Consider the following 20,232-nt stretch of genomic DNA (forward strand, 5'->3'; position numbering starts at 1 on the left):
GTGGTTAGGTTTTTCAGTCATAGTTCTCTCTCAGCTGCCATCATAGCTACAGCAAATGCAGTCCAAGAGTGACACAGTAGTTGAAGAGGAGGCAAAGGAGCTTTTTTGGTGTGAGAGTGCCTCAGAGGCAGATGGCTGGCAATGAGGTCTCCCCAGAGCCTTTTCCTCTCCAAGCTAAACAAGCCCAAATCTCTCAACCTTTCTTCCTATGAGAAGTGCTCCAGGCTTTTGATCATTTTTGTGGCCCTCCTCAGACAGCTCCAACAGCTCCACATCTTTCTTGTGCTGGGGACAAGAAGGGGGGGAACAATCACCTCCCTCTCCCTACTTCTCTTTTGATGCAGCCCAGGATACTCTTGGCCTTCCAGCTTCAAGCATACACACTTCAGGCTCATGTCCAGCTTTTCATCCACCAAGACACCTAACTCTACTGCAGGGCTGTTGAATTCTTCTCCCAGTTTGTACACATATCTGGGATTGCCCCTTGCTCTTGATTTTGTTGAACCTCATTAGATTAACGTGGGCCCAATTTCAAGCCTGTCCAGGTTCCTCCAGATGGCATCCCTTTCTTCTATTACATCAACCATACCATCTGCAAACTTGATAATGGTACACTCCATCCCACTGTCTATGTCATTCATAAGGATGTTGAAGAGCACCAGTCCCAAGATGGACCCATGGGTCACCACTCATCACCAGTCTCCACTTGAACAAAGAACCATTGACCAGAACCCTCTGACTGTGACCATCCAACTAACTTTTTATCTACCAAATAGCACTGCTTCCAAATCCATATTTTTCCAATTTAGGGACAAGAATGTGGTTCAAGATCATGTTGAAAGCCTTGCACAGGTCAATGCAGATGACATCAGTTGCATTTTTTTTGTCCACTAATGCCCTCACTTAATAGTAGAAAGTCAACAGATTGGTCAGGCATGATCTGCCCTTGGTGAAAGCATGCTGGCTGTTTCAGTTCACCTTCTTGCTCACACGTGCCTTAACATCTCTTCCAGGAGGATCTGTTCCATGATCCTCAAGATGTGAGGCTCATCTTCCTTAACAATGGGAGAGATGTTTCTTTTTTCCAGTCAACAGGGACTTCCTCTGACAGACATGACTTTTCAAATACGATGGAAAATGGCTTGGCAACAACACCAGCCAATTCCTTCAGGACTCTGGCATGCATGTTGTCTAACCCTGTCAACTTGTACATACGAGAGGTATGGAAAGCATGACTGTCAGTGAAGACCAAGACAAAGAACTTGCTTAGTGCCTCAGCCTTCCCCATATCTGTTGAAGCCAGATCTCTCTTCTCATTTATCAGAGGAGATATACTCTCCTTTGTCTGTCTTTTCTGATGCATGTATCTGAAAGATCCCTTCCTGTTACTTTTCACGTCTTGCCATCTTCCATTCCATCAATACACTGGCTTTCCTGATCCCATCTCTGCATGTCTGAATGGCATCCCTGTATTCTTTCCTGGCCACCCATCCTTGTTTCCAATGCATATACATTTCCATCTTTTCCCTCAGTTAGTCCAGTAGGTCCTTGCTCAACCATGCCGGTTTCCTGCCTCCTCTGCTTAATGTCTTATGCTGAGGGATGGAGAGCTCTTGTGCTCTCAGAAAGGTGTCCTTAAGGAGCTGACAGGTCTGTTCCATTTCTTTGTTCCTAAGGACAGTTTCCCAGAAGATCTCATCCAGTGACTCCTGAAACAGCTAGAATTTCACTCCTGCTCTTTGCCAGGCCCACATTGCTCAAGCTCACACACTTGACCACGCCATGATCACTACAGCCCAGTAATGCTTTACCTCTGGCTGGTCTGTCCAATACCTGGACCAGAAAGTTATCCTTAATGAAACTCAGGATTATCCTGGATTGCTTGCAGCTTGCTATATCATTTCCCAGCAGACATATGGGTGGTTGAAGTCCCCCATTAGTATGAGAACCTGCGAGTGATGCCTCTTGTAGCTGAAGCAAGAAAACCTAGTCAACAGGCTCCCCGTGATCAAGCAGAGTGTAGTAGACCCTGACCACCAGGTGTTCTTTATTGGTCCAGTCCCTAATTTTAATCCACAAACTCTCAGTCTGGTCAGGGCTGTTTCTCAGAGGCAGCTCTTTGCTGTGTATCCACTTCTTAACATAGAGTGCAACTCCCCTGCCCCTCCTACCTTGCCTATCCCTTCTAAAAAAGCTTATTTAATAAGGTATAATCCCTAAATCATACATTTGTGACGCATCCAGATCTATGTGAAACTTAAGAGCCCTCTTCATTGTGACCTTCCCAAATATCTATAGGCAGACAGAATGTGGCAGACAGCAATGTATTTATGTGATCTTTATCACCATAACAATGGCCTAACTCACAATTGTGGAGGTATTTAATTATTGTGTCCTCCCAGTGGGGAAGCAAGGGCTTTTATCTGCATTTTAGAGACACAGTATGAGGAGTTGGGATGCAGTCATACAAGAGCCTGTGGTATTCCCCAGTGGCTGAGTCTCCTCTTCCAGCAGCATTTTCATAGGGGCAGCAACTTGGTCATGGTGTTCAGAAAAAGGTCTGTGATTTCTGAAATTCCCTAATTTCAGGCTAAAACTGGAAGTGCAGCAACCTCAGCAATATTACCAGCCAGCCATCACAAGACAGCAGGTAGAAGAACAGCATTTATAACTTTACCTCTCTGAAATAGGAATAGCTGAGAAGAAATAACCTAGCAGTTATTCTTTGCTCTTCACATTCGCTACTCCAGTAGATTTCACAGAGGTCCTGCACACCATAAAGGCAACTCTTTTTAATTAATTAAATACCTTGTGATTTAAACAGCTTGAATACAGAGGTTTTTACTGGCTTCCAGCTGTGGAATGTAACTCTTGGCAGCTGTTCTTGGCATATGCATTGAAAAACAAGATGTCCCCATCTCATCATACAAGAGTACTCTCTTGTGCCACCCATCTTTTCCTCCTAAGTTGGATTAAATGCTGGAGAATGGTTTGGAAACGGGGAATGTGAATGGAAAGAGTACCAAGGTCTTCTCAAGATGCATCCATTTATTCTTTAGCCTCTCTACCATTGTTGCCCTGTGAGATCATAGAGGAGAAATCAGAGGAAAGATAAGAGGGAATGGAAATACTCGGAACTGATCATGGGCAAGTGAGCCAAAAGCAGCCTGACTGAAGTGATTGCTAGTGATTCCTGTACAATCGGGACAATCCCAGAAAAGTAATTAATTCAGGGAATGAAGCTTACAGCACTTTGGAGATGGAGGTGCACATTTGGAGAGTCCTGGCAGATACACAGAGAGTGACAGCTCTGCTGATCAGCCTGGCAATTGTGGTAGGATCAGGAGGGGAAAAAAATGAACCCAAAACAGTGGCAGCCTGCTGGCATTCATGCACTGCTGATCCTGAAATAACAAGGGCTCAGGAGAGGAAGGAAATATGCAATGCTGGAGCCTTTGGGTCTCAGTCTTCAGCTCCTACCCACCTTGTCACATGGGACAGGCTGTGAGGTTGCTCTCCTCCCCTGCTTTGGTAATATCGGCAAGGGAAAAGAGGCCAGAAGAGGAAATTTTCTGTAATTGCAGCAAAAAGGTCTAGAAATTCCTTTGGTGCATCCAGAATTAATGTGCTGCTCCTCCCCTTGTTCTCCTCCCCTTTCAGCTGTCACTGACAGGAAAACAAATTACTGCAGCCCTTACTATAAGCCACACTCCCGCCTCCCTTCCCCCAGTCCAAAAGACATGTGCCATTCATAAGCTGCCTGACTGCTAGTCTCCATTATTAAACCCTGGAAGGCTGATAAATTGGGGATTCATGGAGCCTGCAAGCCTCCAACAACTCAGATTGCCATGGAAACCAGTGGCAGACTCCATCTCCAGCAGAAATGATATTGATCTAGCTGAAGGCAGGGAATTACAATCAAGGAGAGAAAATAAAATGTCTCTTTTTCTTCCTTTTGCCACCCTCCGATTTTGTGCTGAAGCAAAAGGGAAATTTCATTTAGAGATCATTAGTTTGTTTCAAGGCTCTGCAAATTTGATGCTAAAATGAATACTTGTTGTCAGGCCTTCCACGGCCATTTCGTTGATAACTGCCCCCAGCAGTTGCAACGTCACCAATATGAGCTCTTTGCATCAAAGATGTTAATATTTCGCACACGCTGACCTGTAGGGTGCCAATGTGTTTTGTGCAGAATAAGCATCAAAACACACCCACAGCTCTCTGGGAGGCAGTTTGGTATTAATACTATTCCCACTGAAATTACTGGGAGCCTTTGCTGTTCTTTTCAATGAGAAGAGGTCTTCACATGCATTGTGACAGCCTGGACGCAGGAAAAGACACTGTGAACCAAGTAGTCTGCTGGGGAAATCCTCATCTGGAGAGAACATGAAGTGGCACTGCTGGTGCAGAACACCCTTCCTCTTAAATCCAAATCCGTTCTTTGGGACTGCTTAATCACAGCCCTCCATGGCAGGAAAGAGCAGGAATAACAGCACCCATCCTGAAAAGGTGAATGGGTAATGACACTTTTCAATCTAACCCTGCAAAGGCCTGATCCTCCCTGGTTGAGGACCTCTTCCCTTAGGTGCCTATGACAATGTCTAAGCGTTGTGATGTGAGAGAACCCAGCTTATCTTACAGCAGAAGGCCAGGCAACATACTTGCCTCTTCTGCCCTAAGAAATCTCTTGCTGTGAAAGGAGCAGCAGTAGCATCACTAATTCTAGTTTTAGTCTAAATATGGCAGCTTTAAAGAAAAAACAAACACAAAAACAATAACAAAAAACACAGCAAAGCAATCTTCTCCCAGGAAGGAGAGACGTCCCTCTCATGGGAGGGATGTACTGTCCTCCAATGTGAGCACTGCACCAAGTACATCAGGGCGGCTGCCCCACAACAGCCATTTCAGTTTAATTGGCTTTTCACAATAACAGTTGAATTAGGAAAGTAATGAATTTGGTCTCTTTGAACAGAGTGGCTGCAAATGCTACAAATGACATCTTGCAGAGGTACAGCCAAGTTATACCCAGAATGGTGGTGCAGCATGTTCATGTTGGTTGTTACTGGCAAAGTTGAAGTTCATTTGTATGGTTCATGTACTCTTATCCGAGGCATAAACTTGACCAGGCCTGAGCAGCTCAGAAATTGCACTGAAGCAGAGACAATGGCCACTGCTTTGTGCTCATGTTGTCTCCCTTGGTCCTCTGGCAGATGTTTTTCCTTGGAAAGTTTCTTGGCTCAGGTCCTGCATGCTGCTCATTGAGTGTTGTTGGGGGATATCCATGTGAATGAACATATCTCTCTTGCTCTTCCTCTCCTACTGGAGCTGTTCCACTTCCATAAGTCATTAAATATTCATTAGGCCAGAGAAAAAGATTGATTCTGCAGTCTGGTAGTGAGGATACTCATCTGGAAAGGGGGAGATCAAGCTTGATCCCAATCTTGGTCCCAGTAAATAATAAATAATTTATATGAAGTGGAACAACTACAGCAAGAGGCATCAAGAGAAACATCCAGCACAGCCAACAGCCTGATGTCTTCCCTGCTGCTAAGCTTATTTGATTTCATTTTCCTGATGCAAGGCACAGACACATGTTGTCTTCTGCCACTTTAGGGAGTACCTGACCCCTCACATGCTTGCTACTATAAAAGCAGACAAAGGTTTCTCTTACTACTTTCATCCAGAAATCCCACAGTTCCTGATTCTGGTGTGTTATGTTTCATTCTGACAAATTCATAGAATCATAGAATGGCCTGGGTTGAAAAGGACCACAGTGATCATCTGGTTTCAATCCCCCTGCTGTGTGCAGGGTTACCGACCACCAGACCAGGCTGCCCAGAGCCACATCCAGCCTGGCCTTGAATGCCTCCAGGGGCTTCCACAACCTCCTTGGGCAACCTGTTCAGTGCGTCACCACCCTCTGAGTGCAAAACTTCCTCTTAATATCTAACCTAAACCTCTCCTGACTCTGTTTAAATCCATTCCCCTTGTCCTATCACTATCTACCCTTGTAATCTGTCTTTCCCTCTCCTGTTTATATGTTCCTTTCAAATTTTGGAAGACCATAATGAGGTCTCCCCGGAACATTCTCAGTTCCCTCAACCTTTCATCCTAGGAGAGGTTCTCCAGCCCTGTGATCATCTTAGTGGCCCTCCTCTGGACCCGTTCCATGAGTTCCACATCTTTCTTGTTCTGGGGGCCCCAGGCCTGGATGCAGTACTCCAGATGGGGCCTCACAAGAGCTAAATAGAGACAATCACCTCCCTCTCCCTGCTGGCCACTCCTCCACAGCCCAGAACACAGTTGGCCTTCCGGGCAGCAAGCACACACTGATGGTTCATCCGTCTTCTCGTCTACCAGGACTTCCAAGTCCTTCTCTGCAGGGCTGCTCTCAAGGAGACCTTCCCCCAGTTTGTATAAATAACTGGGATTGCCCTGGCCCAAATGCAGCACCTTGCACTTGGCCTTGTTGAACCTCATTAGGTTCTCATGGGCCCATTTCTCCAGCCTGTCCAGGTCCCTCTGGATGGCTTCCCTTTCCCTTACTGTATCAACTGCACAGCTCAGCTTGGTGTCATCTGCGAACTTGCTGAGGGTACACTCCATGCCATCATCTATGTCATTGAAGAAGATGTTGAAATTAAAGGGATCTTTAATGAAAACAAGTTTCATTAAAAAAATTAGAGTCTGGCAGGACTTAGAAGCTCTGCATGGAGGCAGTCTAAACTGCAGTAAAGCTCAGGCCCTCTGTTTGACAGAAACATGTGTACTTGTTTTGCTAGAAATGAAGTCTAGAACCATGCAACATCATTCAGGAATGACTGGAATTTTCTCTTTGTTCCCTCAGGTAGACATCAGTGACTCCATCCATCTTTCTCAGTCATTTGACTTCAGCCGTGAAGGTTTGTAGCCTAAGGCAGAAAGAAACATTTTATTTCTCATTCTATGTGTCTTTATTGAGTGCAGTGAACAGTACTGAGTTAGTATCTCTTGAGACCAAATCTGGCCATTCACTCACAGCACTGGTGCTGTACAGTGGCAGGGCTGTGTGTTTCTCCCCAGTGCCTTGCTGCTGGGCTGTAGGTATGTTAGGAGGGGTTGTGTCATAGACAGGAAGTGAAGTTTAGTCCCTGTGCCTGGCACTGTGTTTGGCCACATTGTCAGGTCTACAAACAAAGAACTGACAGTAGCGAAGGGAAGGGTTCATGCTTACTACCTTCATGCACACAAAAAAAGCTTAAGGATGTGCCAAAACCATTTACATTGCTGCAGGATCCTACCAGTCCCACTGGCTTGCCAACCTGGAGCACTCTCTGAATACAGCAGAGTTGCAACTTTCTGCCACAAGTTCTGACCACAAGTGAAAGCAGAAGGCCAATATTTATAGAATCACAGAATCATATAATCACAGAATGGCAGTTGGAAGGGTCTCAAGGATCACCACATTCCAGTCCCCTCCTCCCCCAATCCCTCCACACGAAGTGTTTCCAACAACTAGATCAAGTACTAGATTAGATTGCCCAGGGCTCCATACAACCTGGTCTTGAACATCTCCAAGGATGGGGCATCCATAACCTCACTGAGCAACCTGTTCCATCACCTCACCACTCCTCAGTGAAAAACCTTCCCCTGACATCTAACCTAAATCTTCCTTCCTTCAGTTTAAAAACATTTCCCCTTTTCCTATCATCCAGTTCCAACCCCCTGCCATGGGCAGAGTTCCCAGTAACTAGATCAAGCTGCCCAGGATCCCATCCAACCCAACCTTGAATGCCTCCAGGGATGGGACATCCACAGCTTCTCTGGGCATCTCCAATGGCTTCTCTCTTGTTTCAGCATTGGTGACTGAAGATTATTCTGAATCTCTTACAACACCGATGCTAAAATAACAGGTGAAATCCTAGCCTTACTTAAATTGGTGAGGTTTATATTTCAGCTCTGAAGCTGCAGCTGCCATTGGTGAGTGTTGCTTCTGAACAGGCTGTAAAAGATGGAAGTAAGGAGAGAGAAAGAACAGGAGCTTGAAGACAAATTTTGGAATAGGCAATGCAGGTTGTCAGAGCCAGAATATATACTTATGCCTAAAGCCAGACAGAATGTGGGGATAAAGTATTAAAATTCACCAAAACACTAGGCAGTTATGGACTTCATCCACACAGGCTTGCATTCAAACCTTCTTCCTCCTTCTTAGAGTTTTGCATCATTTTCAAATCAACAGGTGCTCAAATCTCTTCAGAACCAAAATGGTATTCTAAAAATACTTTGCACCACCTTAATTCTGACTACTTTTATCCCATTTTCCTTGTCTTCCATCAGCTATCTAGTAAGATCTTTGAAACATTTTTCACAGCTGGTAAGACAGTTCTGCCAAAGTCAGCAGCACCGGGGAATGCTACTGCACACCAGCCACTGCTCTCACTCCTGCCCTCTCATCCCTTTCTCCATACATGAAATGCATTGTCAATTCTGGTTCTGCAGTACTGCACAGCTTTAACATAGGGATTGGGATGCTCTTCTAAATGTTTGAGAAATTTTCTTCTTCATTAAGCCCTGTAGGTTACAGGTAATGTCCAGTCATCATTAATAGCATTTCCAATTACTGTTTCTTGCTGGAGGAAAATGAAGAGGTTGAAAAGTGTCTGTTTTCTTTCATAATGAAAAGAGGATTCGTTTGCTTGAGGTACAGCTGGAAGCGTGTGGTCATTTGAACACTGGCTAATTGGGACCTTATGACCTCTATCTAAGGCTTATTTACATGAAGCCTTGAGTCTCACTGTTCCTATCATTAGGATAACAACATTTCCTTTGCATCTCTTGTCCTTGTCCAGTTCTTTAGTTCTTTCCCTGAATACTCTGCAGCTCAGCAAAGGGCCAATGTCCAGCATGGGAACCTGGCTGCCAGAACCTCAGCTGAGATTTAAGCCCTGGTCCAATGTCGCATGCTGACAGTGATATTACATAGGCCACAGAAAGGAAGAAGCAGCATTTTCACAGACCACATATTCACAGTTGAAGATGATAAAGCCAAAGATCTTTATATGGTGTAGGGTATTAGAGCTAAAGGATACGGGAAGGGATCCTCTAGTTGGGAAGAAAACCACAGATCTACTTGCCTGCAAAATCAAATTCCCCTTCAGAGAAAAGCTACAGCACTCTTTATTACTTAATTTTTTCCGATACTTTATTATTAACCATCTCCTCTACTTTTCCGCATGCAAAATAGTTCAATATCAACAGAGAGAAAAGCTAAGGAATTAGGAAGTTCTCCTTTATATCTACAGCATTAATGCAGCCTTGAGAAACACACTGTGCTTAGAGATGTTCAAATTGAGCTTGCATGAGTTGGGGTTTCGGATAGTCTATTGGAAGTTCAGAACTGGAGGTGGAACCTACACACAAAGCCAACTCTAGTAGCTGTCTTCATGTCCACCACTGACTTGTAGGCCTCTTGCAACTATTTCCATTTCTTTGGTTCTCCTGACCACTGCCAAGTCTCACAGACAACTATATGGCTGAATATATTTGTGCTGTGCTTTTACAAAAAGGACACCTTTCAAGTATAAAATGGACCTACATGTCATTGCAGTCATCCACGATCATTGAGTGGCTGTGTTCAAAAAACAAATATGTTAGTGTGTAAAAGGGCTGGAATGAAGAGAAACACAGAAGAAATACTGCCTTCCTGGAAATACATAACAAGTACAGCCTTTTCTGGACTAATGTATGTAGTGTTTGTCACCCTGTTTCACAAAGAACATTTGTAGATTAAAGGGGTGTTCGGAGCAAGAGACAAAGCCTGGGAATTCTTTCATACAAAATGCAACAGAAAACATTGCTTGCATTTTTGTCAGGAAAGAGTGAAATAGCAAGGTCTGTGGTACTGTGCCATCTGTGCATGTGCATATAGAATACACTATATACCATAAGCAACAGCATAATGTTGCTTAATAGCATAAAGGGCTATCAGAAGCTTTTGTTCTCTCTGTGCTGAACACAAGTAAAGAAAGATATTTCAGGCAATGATGTCCAATTCATTGGTAATCCTTCCAGACATGGTACAGTTGATTGGAGTTGGGAAAGCTGTTGACACTTAGTTAATCAGATATTGTGTATTTTTATACACGCCACATAAAGCCCTAGTTATAATTAGTATCGAAAGAGATGATACATCACGCTTTAGGTGTTAAATCAAATTCTAAGTGGCAGAGGACAGGGATGGGTCCTAGCTGTAGAGAGCCTATAGCAGCATTTGGTGCTGGCCACAGCAGGGTAAGTACAGTAAATAAATCTTAGGTCTGACTTGTATTGGCAGCTTTTATGTCCCTCTGCAGTTATTCTATAACTTCACTCTGCTAGGCTCCATGGAGCTGCTGCAGAGATTGGAAGCGATCGCTGAACTGCCACTGGTAATCCAGTATTAATGCACCTATTATGCAGCACTCAAGGAATGTTGAACTAATCTGATCCCTCTGACCTGCTGAACCTTCCCAGTCCCATTTCTTTCTGCAGTCATCTATACCACTGAGTCAGTACCGCTACCTCTAGAGTGACGCTTCTTGGATCTGTAAATCCCAGCTGATACTCTGCAAGCTTATATCTGTCTGCAAAGTTCAGCCTACTTGATCCCAGTGCAAAGATTTGACACTGGTGGTGCTGCAGAGCACAGCTGAGAGCTACAGCAAACAGCTGCCATTTAAATTTCATTGTCTGTCTGCTCTGTCCAAGAGTCTGCTATTTGAAACTTCCTACACTAAAAATTTAGCTATCATTTATGGCAGAGGGGATTCCTTCCATGTGGGGATTCTGGAGCATTTTCTGAAGATGGCCTGTAGCAGGTCACTGCAGAAGGCACTGTAACAAGGACATAGTGATTGAAAGCATGACCTAGGCAGTTTAACCATGGACTTTGTCTGTAGAGACCTGTGTTAGTGTGAGTTACCACTACGCAATACACATGACATCAGTATGTACTGCCTTCAACTCCATCTGCATGTACTGCTTGCAAGAGCTCTTTCCTATAGAGGTCTGTAGGAGTATAATGCTCTCAGCAAACCTCACTGTATGCATCACCTAGGAAGTTTAGTACTACACATGTCCAAGACTTTGTCCACTTGTGAGAATGCTATATAGATGTAAACAATAGTGAGACTGCTGTTTACAACCTCCCCATGGACAGGAAAGCCATGCAGTTTGCCATGATCAGTGAGGAGTGGCTCACCTGATACTGCAACAGCTGTGGTTCTCAGCATTAAAAGGTGTCATCTTTCCTATAATTTCCATCCTTCACAAAATAAACCAGTTAACCACTCTTTCTAACTGAGGCCTCCTTGGCCTAAACCAGTGATTAATTTGCTTTCCTTGGGAGGCATTTTCCAGAGTCATCCCACACGGTATCAGTAAATATGCTTAATGCCACCTAGAATTTCATTAAAAATGGTCAGGTCTTTTACACTGCCTACATGTATACCGGGCAAGCAGTATCTCATTTAAAAATGGCAAATTTAACACATACATGGCACCAGAGATAATATTTCACTCTGCAACAGAGAAGAAAATCTGCATCTATTACAAGTTTCTGGTCGTCTGAAAAACTCTGCTCCTCACGGGGACTGCAATCCACATATCCACCTAGGCACAATGCAAAGATTAAAATTTTCAGAGCAGCTGAGAACTAGGCACATACTTTGTCACCCTGAACCATGGTGCAGGTAACCTAAATTGCATTTATATTCTTATTTTTTTGCTTGAGTAATACTACAGACAGGAAAATTCTGGTATGCTTGCTTACAGTTGTTCCCTCTGGGGTGCTCATGGGAGGACTAGTGCATTTGCATTGTGTGCCTCAGCTGCCAGGTGTAGCAGCAGAGATAAGCTCCAGTGAAACAGGAATGTCAGTGAGGTTGTTCTGTCTCCTGCCAGCTACCCACAAGCCAAGACTAAAATTCCAGTTATACAACTGCAATCCTCTTGCATAGTGCAGGCTGTACTCTAGCTCCTACATGACAATGGACAGTCTTCCCTTCCAAATCTTTATACAGCCAGTGCTCTCTAGATGCAGCAACTATTGTCCTTCAATCAATACACTGATTGAGCAATAAACAAAGAACTTATTCAGCTATAAACCATGAAAAAGGATCTGCAGGGACTTGCTGCCTCTGAGGAAGTGAACATGGTGCCTCCCTGTGTTCCTTGCTTGCAGGGTACGGGGCCCCAGGGAGAACTGTGGGCTTGCACGCATGCAGGACAATTGACATCTGGCTGATTTTTCATTTCAGCCGTGAAACTACCCCATTGTAAAGCTATTTCATCAAGCGGGAGAAAGCAATCTTCATTGCTCAACAAAAGAAGACCAATTTGTTTCCTTAGGCACAATTTACTCTTTCACATTTCTGGGCTTTGTTGTATCCTTACCTGACAACTTGAGAATGCTTTTGAAGTGAGAGCTAGCCAAGTTTGGAGATGAGCCTTGAAAACCTGGTAAATTACAAAGAGAATCTAACATTGTGTGATATTCACTTCTTCTCCTCATAAGGCTCACAGTATCCCTTCTTCTATAATTTGCTGTGCTGGATGCTGATCTCACTTCAAAGCTGTATTAATGTAGATTCTTTCCAATGACTCTGATGGACACTCTCCACATTTAAGTTAGTGCATCCTAGATTTAATATCTCACCTCTCCATCCATATGTAAGGTATAAATTCCTTCCAGTCATTTTTGAATTTTGACCTGTTGAGTAGATTGTCATTCAAGGCAATTTCTCTAAGCATAATTCCAACATTAAAGGGGCAAAAGTTGGATCATAACTAGAAAGTCAACAAAAATAAGTATTGGCAAGAAAGCTCAAGTAAGAGAATACCTTTCTGACATGCAAGTCATCCACTAGTCATGAAGAGAACAGAAAGAGGTCTTTCTTACTTCAGTCCTGCATTGCCACTGAACAAAGCCCAGTGACTCATTTCATAGTGTCCTCAGATTGGAATCTTCCTACTCTTCTCAGAGACGATTCACTGAGGATTGCTTAGAAACTGCCCTACTTTACAATTCAGAATGCCCATGATATGAGAACAACTAATAATGGATGCAGGACAATTGGTTGAAGTCATTTCCTAAGCCACTACCAATATACAGGTCGAGTACATGGAACTGAATAACAAAAAGGGTTGAGGTCTGTCAGGGGAATTAGAGGATTGTATGAAGAATCACCCAGCCTCCCTCCCACTCCAGAAACATTAAATATTAAGCATTTAAAAATCATGTAGTCCTCTTTATCCATTAATTAGCCTTTTCCTCTCTTCCTGTCTTCTTTGTCTTGTCTTCTGATAAAAATAAAAAATCTCTGACTGTTTCTTGTGTTTGTCCATAGAAGATATCTACAGATAACACGACATAGCCTGTATCTACAGCCTGTAGTAAAATTCAAGGCAGATGAACATGACTGCACAAAAGTAGCACGGTCGGCATGCCTCACAGTAGTAGCAGCCAAGCATGCTATGGCAACCAGCCAACCAATGACACTGGCAAGGAGCCAATTTGATTTATTTTTGGCAGCCTGAGACTGCATTCTACTACTGTGCCAGTCTTCGATCACAGAAACGATAAGAGATGACCTTTGAAAGCCAAGGGGACAACTTCTGGGAGAAGGGAACTGATGAAGCTGAAACAGGGTCTGCCCCCAGGCTAGCAGAGTACCGGAGTGGCAGATGTTTGGTAGCCCTCCCTCTTCCAAGAACAATCAACTAGTTCAGTCAATGCCAGCAACCATCAGTGAATGATATGTTTACTGGGTGAAAACTGGGAGAAAGGTTGAGACACATGTCTGTAAGACCATGAAAGGTGTAAGTGCCAAGAGAGAGAAACAGAGTTTCAAAGAGATGAGAGAGAATAATAGAATTAAGATAAGCAAAAGAGAATTTAGGCATCCTAACATGAAATATTTTCTGTCTGTGGGATCTTTGATAATGTGACAATGCTCTTCTGTGGAAGATGCTATGAAGAGAGAGCTGCTTCTTACTATTCTCGACATTGCGCTATAGAGCATGTTGCAGAACACAACCTAGCATCCTCAAAGAGACAGACAAGAAGGCCTATTTAATCTGTGGGTTTTTCTTCTTCATTTCCTTCTTGCATTGCTCTGGGGCCCAGCTGTTTGACTTTGTGGCTAGGAGGCTGATACCATCCTTTAATAAGAATTTAGAAAAAAAAAAATCTATATTCATTAACATTTAAAAGAGAATATCAGTTTAACTGTGGCCACACACCTTCCATGTTTGCTTTCTGCAAACATTTGTAAGCTTGAGTATTACTGCATGCATATTAAGTGGGTCTGAATAGATGCACATACTGGCCTTGAACAATCAAATAATCACTGAAAGCTCATTTTTAAACACTTATTTGATTGTAGATTTTGTAACTTACTCTGTTGGCTAGTTATTTACATAAGCAGCAGTATCATGTGCAAATGTGTATTAGATTGTAATATTCTCATTTCAAATGATGTTAAGGGCAACAAGACCATGGGGAAGATATCTGCAAATGACTCAGAATACTGAGTACAAAAAAAGAAAACATTATTTGATTACTGACCATTGAAAACAGGTAAAATTAAGCAAGTGAAATATCTTAATGCTATGAATTGCCTATCTCTATTCATTACAGAATATTACACTGAATAAAAATACGATGTTAATTCAAAGCAGAATAGCTATTCTTATTTAGGAATAAGGCACTCCAAATCTTAACCAAAAGTTAATTTGCACTCATTATTCTGTGTACACAAGACTCCAAAACACTGAATTACACTGTTTTTACCAGTGACATTTATACCTTTGCTTATGTACAAATACAATGCAAGTACAGCATGCAACATACCAAATTAGATTTCTCAAATCATATACCATTTATTTTGCCACTCAACTCATCATATAAAGTGAAAGACAGAAGGGATGGAGACCACCAAGAGCCAACATGGTTGAATGCAAATTCAAGATTTATCTCTAGAAATGCTTAAATAAAAGGAAGTAAAATAAGCATCCCTTTGCTGTTATGTACTTTCAGCTTAGAGTCACACTCCTCAAAGCAGTTCCCCTTGTCTGCACATTAAAACAGAATTATTTTGCACGAGCTCTTCTCTGAGTACTTATCTGTCCTTTTGGATAAGTACTTCCTTATCTTTCCACTTTGCTGAGTGGGTGCAGTCACCTGAAGCTCTGAGTTAGCTATGAAGCTTGGAAGCCTAACTGTAGAACTGGATTTATCATTTTGGAAGAGAAGTCATTCAAGCAAATGGAATGAGGAAAAAACATCAGTGAGTGCAAGTCTGGATGAAGATGCTCTCTAACATTTACATAACGCCATTTATGAAAATCAAGGTGGTACACTACGTTTTTTTTCCTCAACAAGCTATTGATCCCGGTTGAGTGCCTCATGAATGTGGAGGTCAGTTACACTTTGCACTGCCTCTTGATCAAGTTTCATGTGGTGCCTGCCTCTGATGTACTGTTTCTTTTATTTATGTTGTTTTTCTTTGATAATTTACAGAAAGTAAAGACCAAGAGCAAAAACGTCCTCAGGTCTTTGATGTGTTTTCTACCTATCTCAGTATCATAATTCAGTAACTGCTCTTTATGGTTTGCAAGCAATATGCTACTGTCAAAAATGTTCACTTTTGCCTCTCCAAACTTTTGACTTCTTCCCAGGGGAACTAGTTAAACAGACCTGCAGCTTGGTTAGGAGAAAGAATTGGAAAACACTTCCTAGACTGACTGCATTCAGCTCTGTCTCTCCTTTCCTCGTTCATTGAGCTGTCAGGGCCTTTAATCTTCCCTTTCCTACCTGATCCTATTATCAGCTGACTGACCCTCTCTCGCCACCGTGTAGAAAAGGGCTAGATGGCGCATATACCTACCTAGAGGAACAAGAGCCTCAAGAGGAGATGCAGTTTTTCCAAAGATATTGGGAAGCAGAAGAGAGGATGTTAAGGAATAGCATGCACATCCACCACCCACAAAACCCTTCGAAGGCATTCCGTCTTTAAGTCTCACTCTGATTCCTGTGATGGAATCAGAGGTCTTGGAGCCATCTGTATGAGAACAAGGCAGGCACCCATTTCTGGAGAGGCCCACTCCCTACCGAGGCGCTCACTCACCTGTCTTCTCTTCGGTTTGGCTGCTCTCCACTGTCTCCATTTGGGGTTGCGCTGTTGCCTTGGCAGTAGCATCCTCTGCAGCAGGGGTGGTGGTGGCAGTGGTGTCAGCAGCAGGCACGTCGGCTTGTTTAGGCTCCTCTTTGTCTTGGGCTTCGTCAGCCTTCAAGGATGGCGAGTTGTCAGTGGAAGCTTTAGTGGCACTTTCCGTCTCGGCGGCGGCAGCGGATTTTTCCTCCGAGGAGGCGGCAGGAGTGGCAGCCTGCGGGGCTGGCTGCTCTGAGCCCGTGTCAGCGGCTCCGTTCCCTTTTTTCTCCTCTGCTGGCGCGCTGCTGTCTTTGCTGCCCTCATCCAGCTGGGCACTGTCGGCGGCGCTGGCCTCTGTGGCAGCAGAAGCCTCACTCTCTTTGTTCTCAGCCGCTCCGCCAACAGGGCCTTCATCCTTCTTGTCGGCGGCCTCAGACTCGGATGCGGGGGCATCTGCCTTCTTCTCCCCCTTGAGCTTTTTCCTTGTTATGTGTCCACGGAAGCTGGCCTGGATTTTGGTCGCTGCCTTATGAGCTTTATCTTCTGGTTTGATGCCATCTTGCTCAATCTTTTGGTCCCCGTCCTCATTTTTTTCAACCTTAGAAGAAGAACAAGGAAGGAGGGCAGAGGAGAAAACAGGGTAGTATGGTTAGGTTGTGGTTGGACTTGATCTTTAAGGTCCTTTCCAATCTGAGTGATTCTATGATTAGGTAAATTAAGATTACTCCAGACACAGCCCAGACTCATCTTTAATTGGGAAATTCCCACCCTCCCCTCCTGCTAACAGGTGACAAGTTTGGAAGCAGCCATTGCATTTGTTATGGGTTTGAGGACAGCGGCTCTTATTTCATGGCTGGGCAGACACAGGGGATTGGCAAAAGGAATTTGCCATCACCTCTGCTAGCGATGCTAGAGCAACTTGCCTGCATGGAAAGGCTTGCACTAGCTGGACTGTCACTGCTGGCATGATTTACTTTCCCATCCATTTTGAAATTTTCCATTTTTTTCCCCCAGTCACTTTTAAAACACTCTCCCACAGGGGTGTTCCACAGTCTTTCCAGATCCTCTTATGCCTTCAAATCTTTGTTCCTTTTTAATGAAACTTTGTTTCACAGGTGTGTGACTCTACATCGAGTGTTTCATGCTTTATAGCTTTTTGACTCAGATTTGCCTGCAGAGACCATTACTGCCACCCGCCCTGCCACAGATGCAAACTATTACACACACATACATATCCTCCTCACAAATGGCCTGCCTGCAAGCATTCTGAGTCCTTTTTCTCTGCTCCCCACTCTTGGTTTCATTGTAAAAATAATGGACAGATAGATATCAGTGTTTCCAATTTCAGCAGATTATGACTATTTCTCTGACTGTTGGGTAGAACACAGCTTTACAACAAAGAACAAGCATTCCTCCTGTTTTTTAGACTTAAGCCATGCATTAAAGACTTAAATAGGACCAAAACAGAGCCCATACTTCATGCTGGTCTGCTGCAGACAGATAATGCTCAGTTTGTAAAATCCTACTGAATTTACAGGTCATACCATTCTTCACCCCAATAACTTTAGCTGTTCTTGGGCAAGTAGCAGCTCAGCTGCATACTGATGAAAGGACACTGTTCTATTAATATTCCCATTGGGAAGCATTCAAAAGAGCTACTCAGAAGCAGAGGCACTGGCCTCTTTGCTGTCTGCGCCTGGTTTCCAATGCTGGCTCGGGTCACAAAAGAAAGAAAATGAGCTGGCTGAGAAAGATAGCAAGTGTTTATTTCTGCAAGGGAAGAAGAAACTATTCCTCAGGCCACTGCAACTGAAAGATGCCATCTGGGGAAAGGACCAGAACCAGAAGTTCATAAATACGCCCAAAAAGACTGCAGCTGGAATAAGGGAGGAGACACTGCTGTATCAACACATAGTGCTGGAAAACAGTGCATGTGAAGAGGGTGACAGTGGACTGGCTACAGTCATCAGTCACTGAGAAACAGACTGTAAGGGATCGTTCCCATGCAGAATGAAAACACTGATGTGAGACAGATGGGAATGCACATGTGAACAAAGCAGTGCCAGCAAACCCAATATTTGGCCACCAGTAAGCAAGAAGTACCCACCACATCCTTCTGGGGCCACCAATGAGGACAAGGTCCCCTCTCCTGATGTCCAAGCAAGATAGTTCTCCAGATAAAAAGGGGTGAATTTCAATAGAGATGGTGGAAAGGAGCTAGCAGCCCCAAATAATCATGGAAAAGAGCTGCTCCACACAGCTGTGTAGGATTAAGGATTGGTCTGAATGCACCAGCACAGCTGATGTTGAAATGTAACCCAGGTGAGCAGAGCAGAGTTCTGCACAAATTCACCTACCCTGCTCTTCAGGCAAGCTGTGCAGTTTCCACTAAGTCCTGTGTTGCTGCAGCAACATTACTACTGCCCAGGGAGGTTGTGGAGTCTCCTTCTCTGGAGATGTTCAAGACCTGCCTGGACACCTATTTGTGTGACCTGGTGTAGGGAACTTCCTTTGGCAGGGGGGTTGAACTCGATGGTCTCTGGAGGTCCCTTCCAACCCCTACGATTCTGTGTAGACAAGTTGGTTTAAGGAGAGCTTGAATATATATGCGTTATACTGAAGCCAGAGCAGCACAGACACAGATACACAGACGTAGATATTCCTTTCTAGCACCAAGTAACACATGCCCTAGCTTTGACACTCACAAAGATCTGTGATCAGTTTCAAACAGCAGCATGATTGGGAAACTGGAAAAATAACTACAAGATCCTAAAGATCCAGTACTATATGTCGGATTCCTGTCAAACCAATAGTGAACGTGGCAAAGTTTCAGTCCTTGGACAAAAGGTGAAAATTATTGCTTGAAAGATCTCTTGCCACTAGGACAGCTGTGATGAAATGTAGCCTTGCTGCATATCTTGGTGACAGCTTCCTCCTCAGCAGGGCTACGCAGTTCTGCGAGAGCTTCTCTCCCTCCTGCTGCAGGATGGATTCTCCTGACACAAGAGTTCTGATTAAGGTGCATGCAGGGCTCACTGGCCAACCACCCTTAACCTGACCAGGAGTGGGAGAGTGCTTTTCCTCTTCTGGGATGTCAGACTGGAACCTCACAACCACAACTACTGTATTTCAGAGCTAGAAGGCTCACTGCTATTCCAATGACATCATTGTCCCCTTATCCCAATTGGGATGACATCAGCTTGAGTCCCTGCCAGACTGCAAGGTTCACAATTGCAGAATGTTTTTCCAACAGTGCGCTTACAGCATCAACTCAGATATAAAAGATAAGGAACATGAGGCTGGGTCAGACATGGTTTTAAGGTCATGAATAAAAACAACGTTCTAATAGTTGGACTGTGTCAATTCAAACGGCTCTTAGTAGCCCTCAAGAATCCCACTTCAGTTTTTCTCCACTGCAGCATCCTAGGCATTTGAAATGACTTATTTTGAGCTACTGGCCTGAAGCTATCTCTGGGATAGGACACGATATCCATCTAGTATGTAAGTCATGTTGTGTAACAATGGGTTGGATAAGAAGCAGATTGTTTGGAGGTAAACTTCTGTTCTCACAAAAGAAATGAGGGCTCTTCATCTGTAGATTACGCACACAACAGATAAGGTTTAATTAAGGAAGTTGCTCAGAAATAACCTGTACACAATGAAATTCCTGGAAAGCAATTTGTCTTCCTTCGAAAGCTAAAAGGGTGAGTCAGCCTTGCCAGGATGTATTCAAAAGCACTGCAGTGGAAAACAAGAAATCTATCTGTCTTATCTATCCGCCATGCATGTATGACATCTTGGTCATAATATTGTAGTATTCTGGTATAAAAGTGACAATTATTATTAGTGTTTGTACAGACTCAAGAGCCCCTAGCCAAGAAAGCAGGTCTGGTAAGGAAAGTTTTCATGTATTATTATTCAGTCATGCACCCCCTTCATCTATAAATTTATGTATAAACTCATACTAATACTTAATATTGAAATATTCACGATATTCTTAATGTGCATGGAACTTGAAAATACTAAGGCTGGTTCATATATAGGTACATACAGAGCCAAACAC

At 43.6% G+C, this 20,232-nt stretch overlaps 1 protein-coding gene across 1 annotated transcript in view; it reads right to left on the minus strand.

The window, feature by feature from the left end:
- Positions 1-20,232, minus strand: part of GAP43 (growth associated protein 43) — a 58,495-nt gene that overhangs the window by 12,341 nt on the left and 25,922 nt on the right. The window contains exon 2 of the mRNA XM_048968950.1: positions 16,146-16,767. Within this exon, the coding sequence (XP_048824907.1) occupies positions 16,146-16,767 (622 nt within the window). The remainder of the gene's footprint in view (positions 1-16,145; positions 16,768-20,232) is intronic.

This window comes from Lagopus muta, chromosome 1 (genome assembly GCF_023343835.1).
Source record: "Lagopus muta isolate bLagMut1 chromosome 1, bLagMut1 primary, whole genome shotgun sequence".
Taxonomy (NCBI): Eukaryota; Metazoa; Chordata; class Aves; order Galliformes; family Phasianidae; genus Lagopus; species Lagopus muta.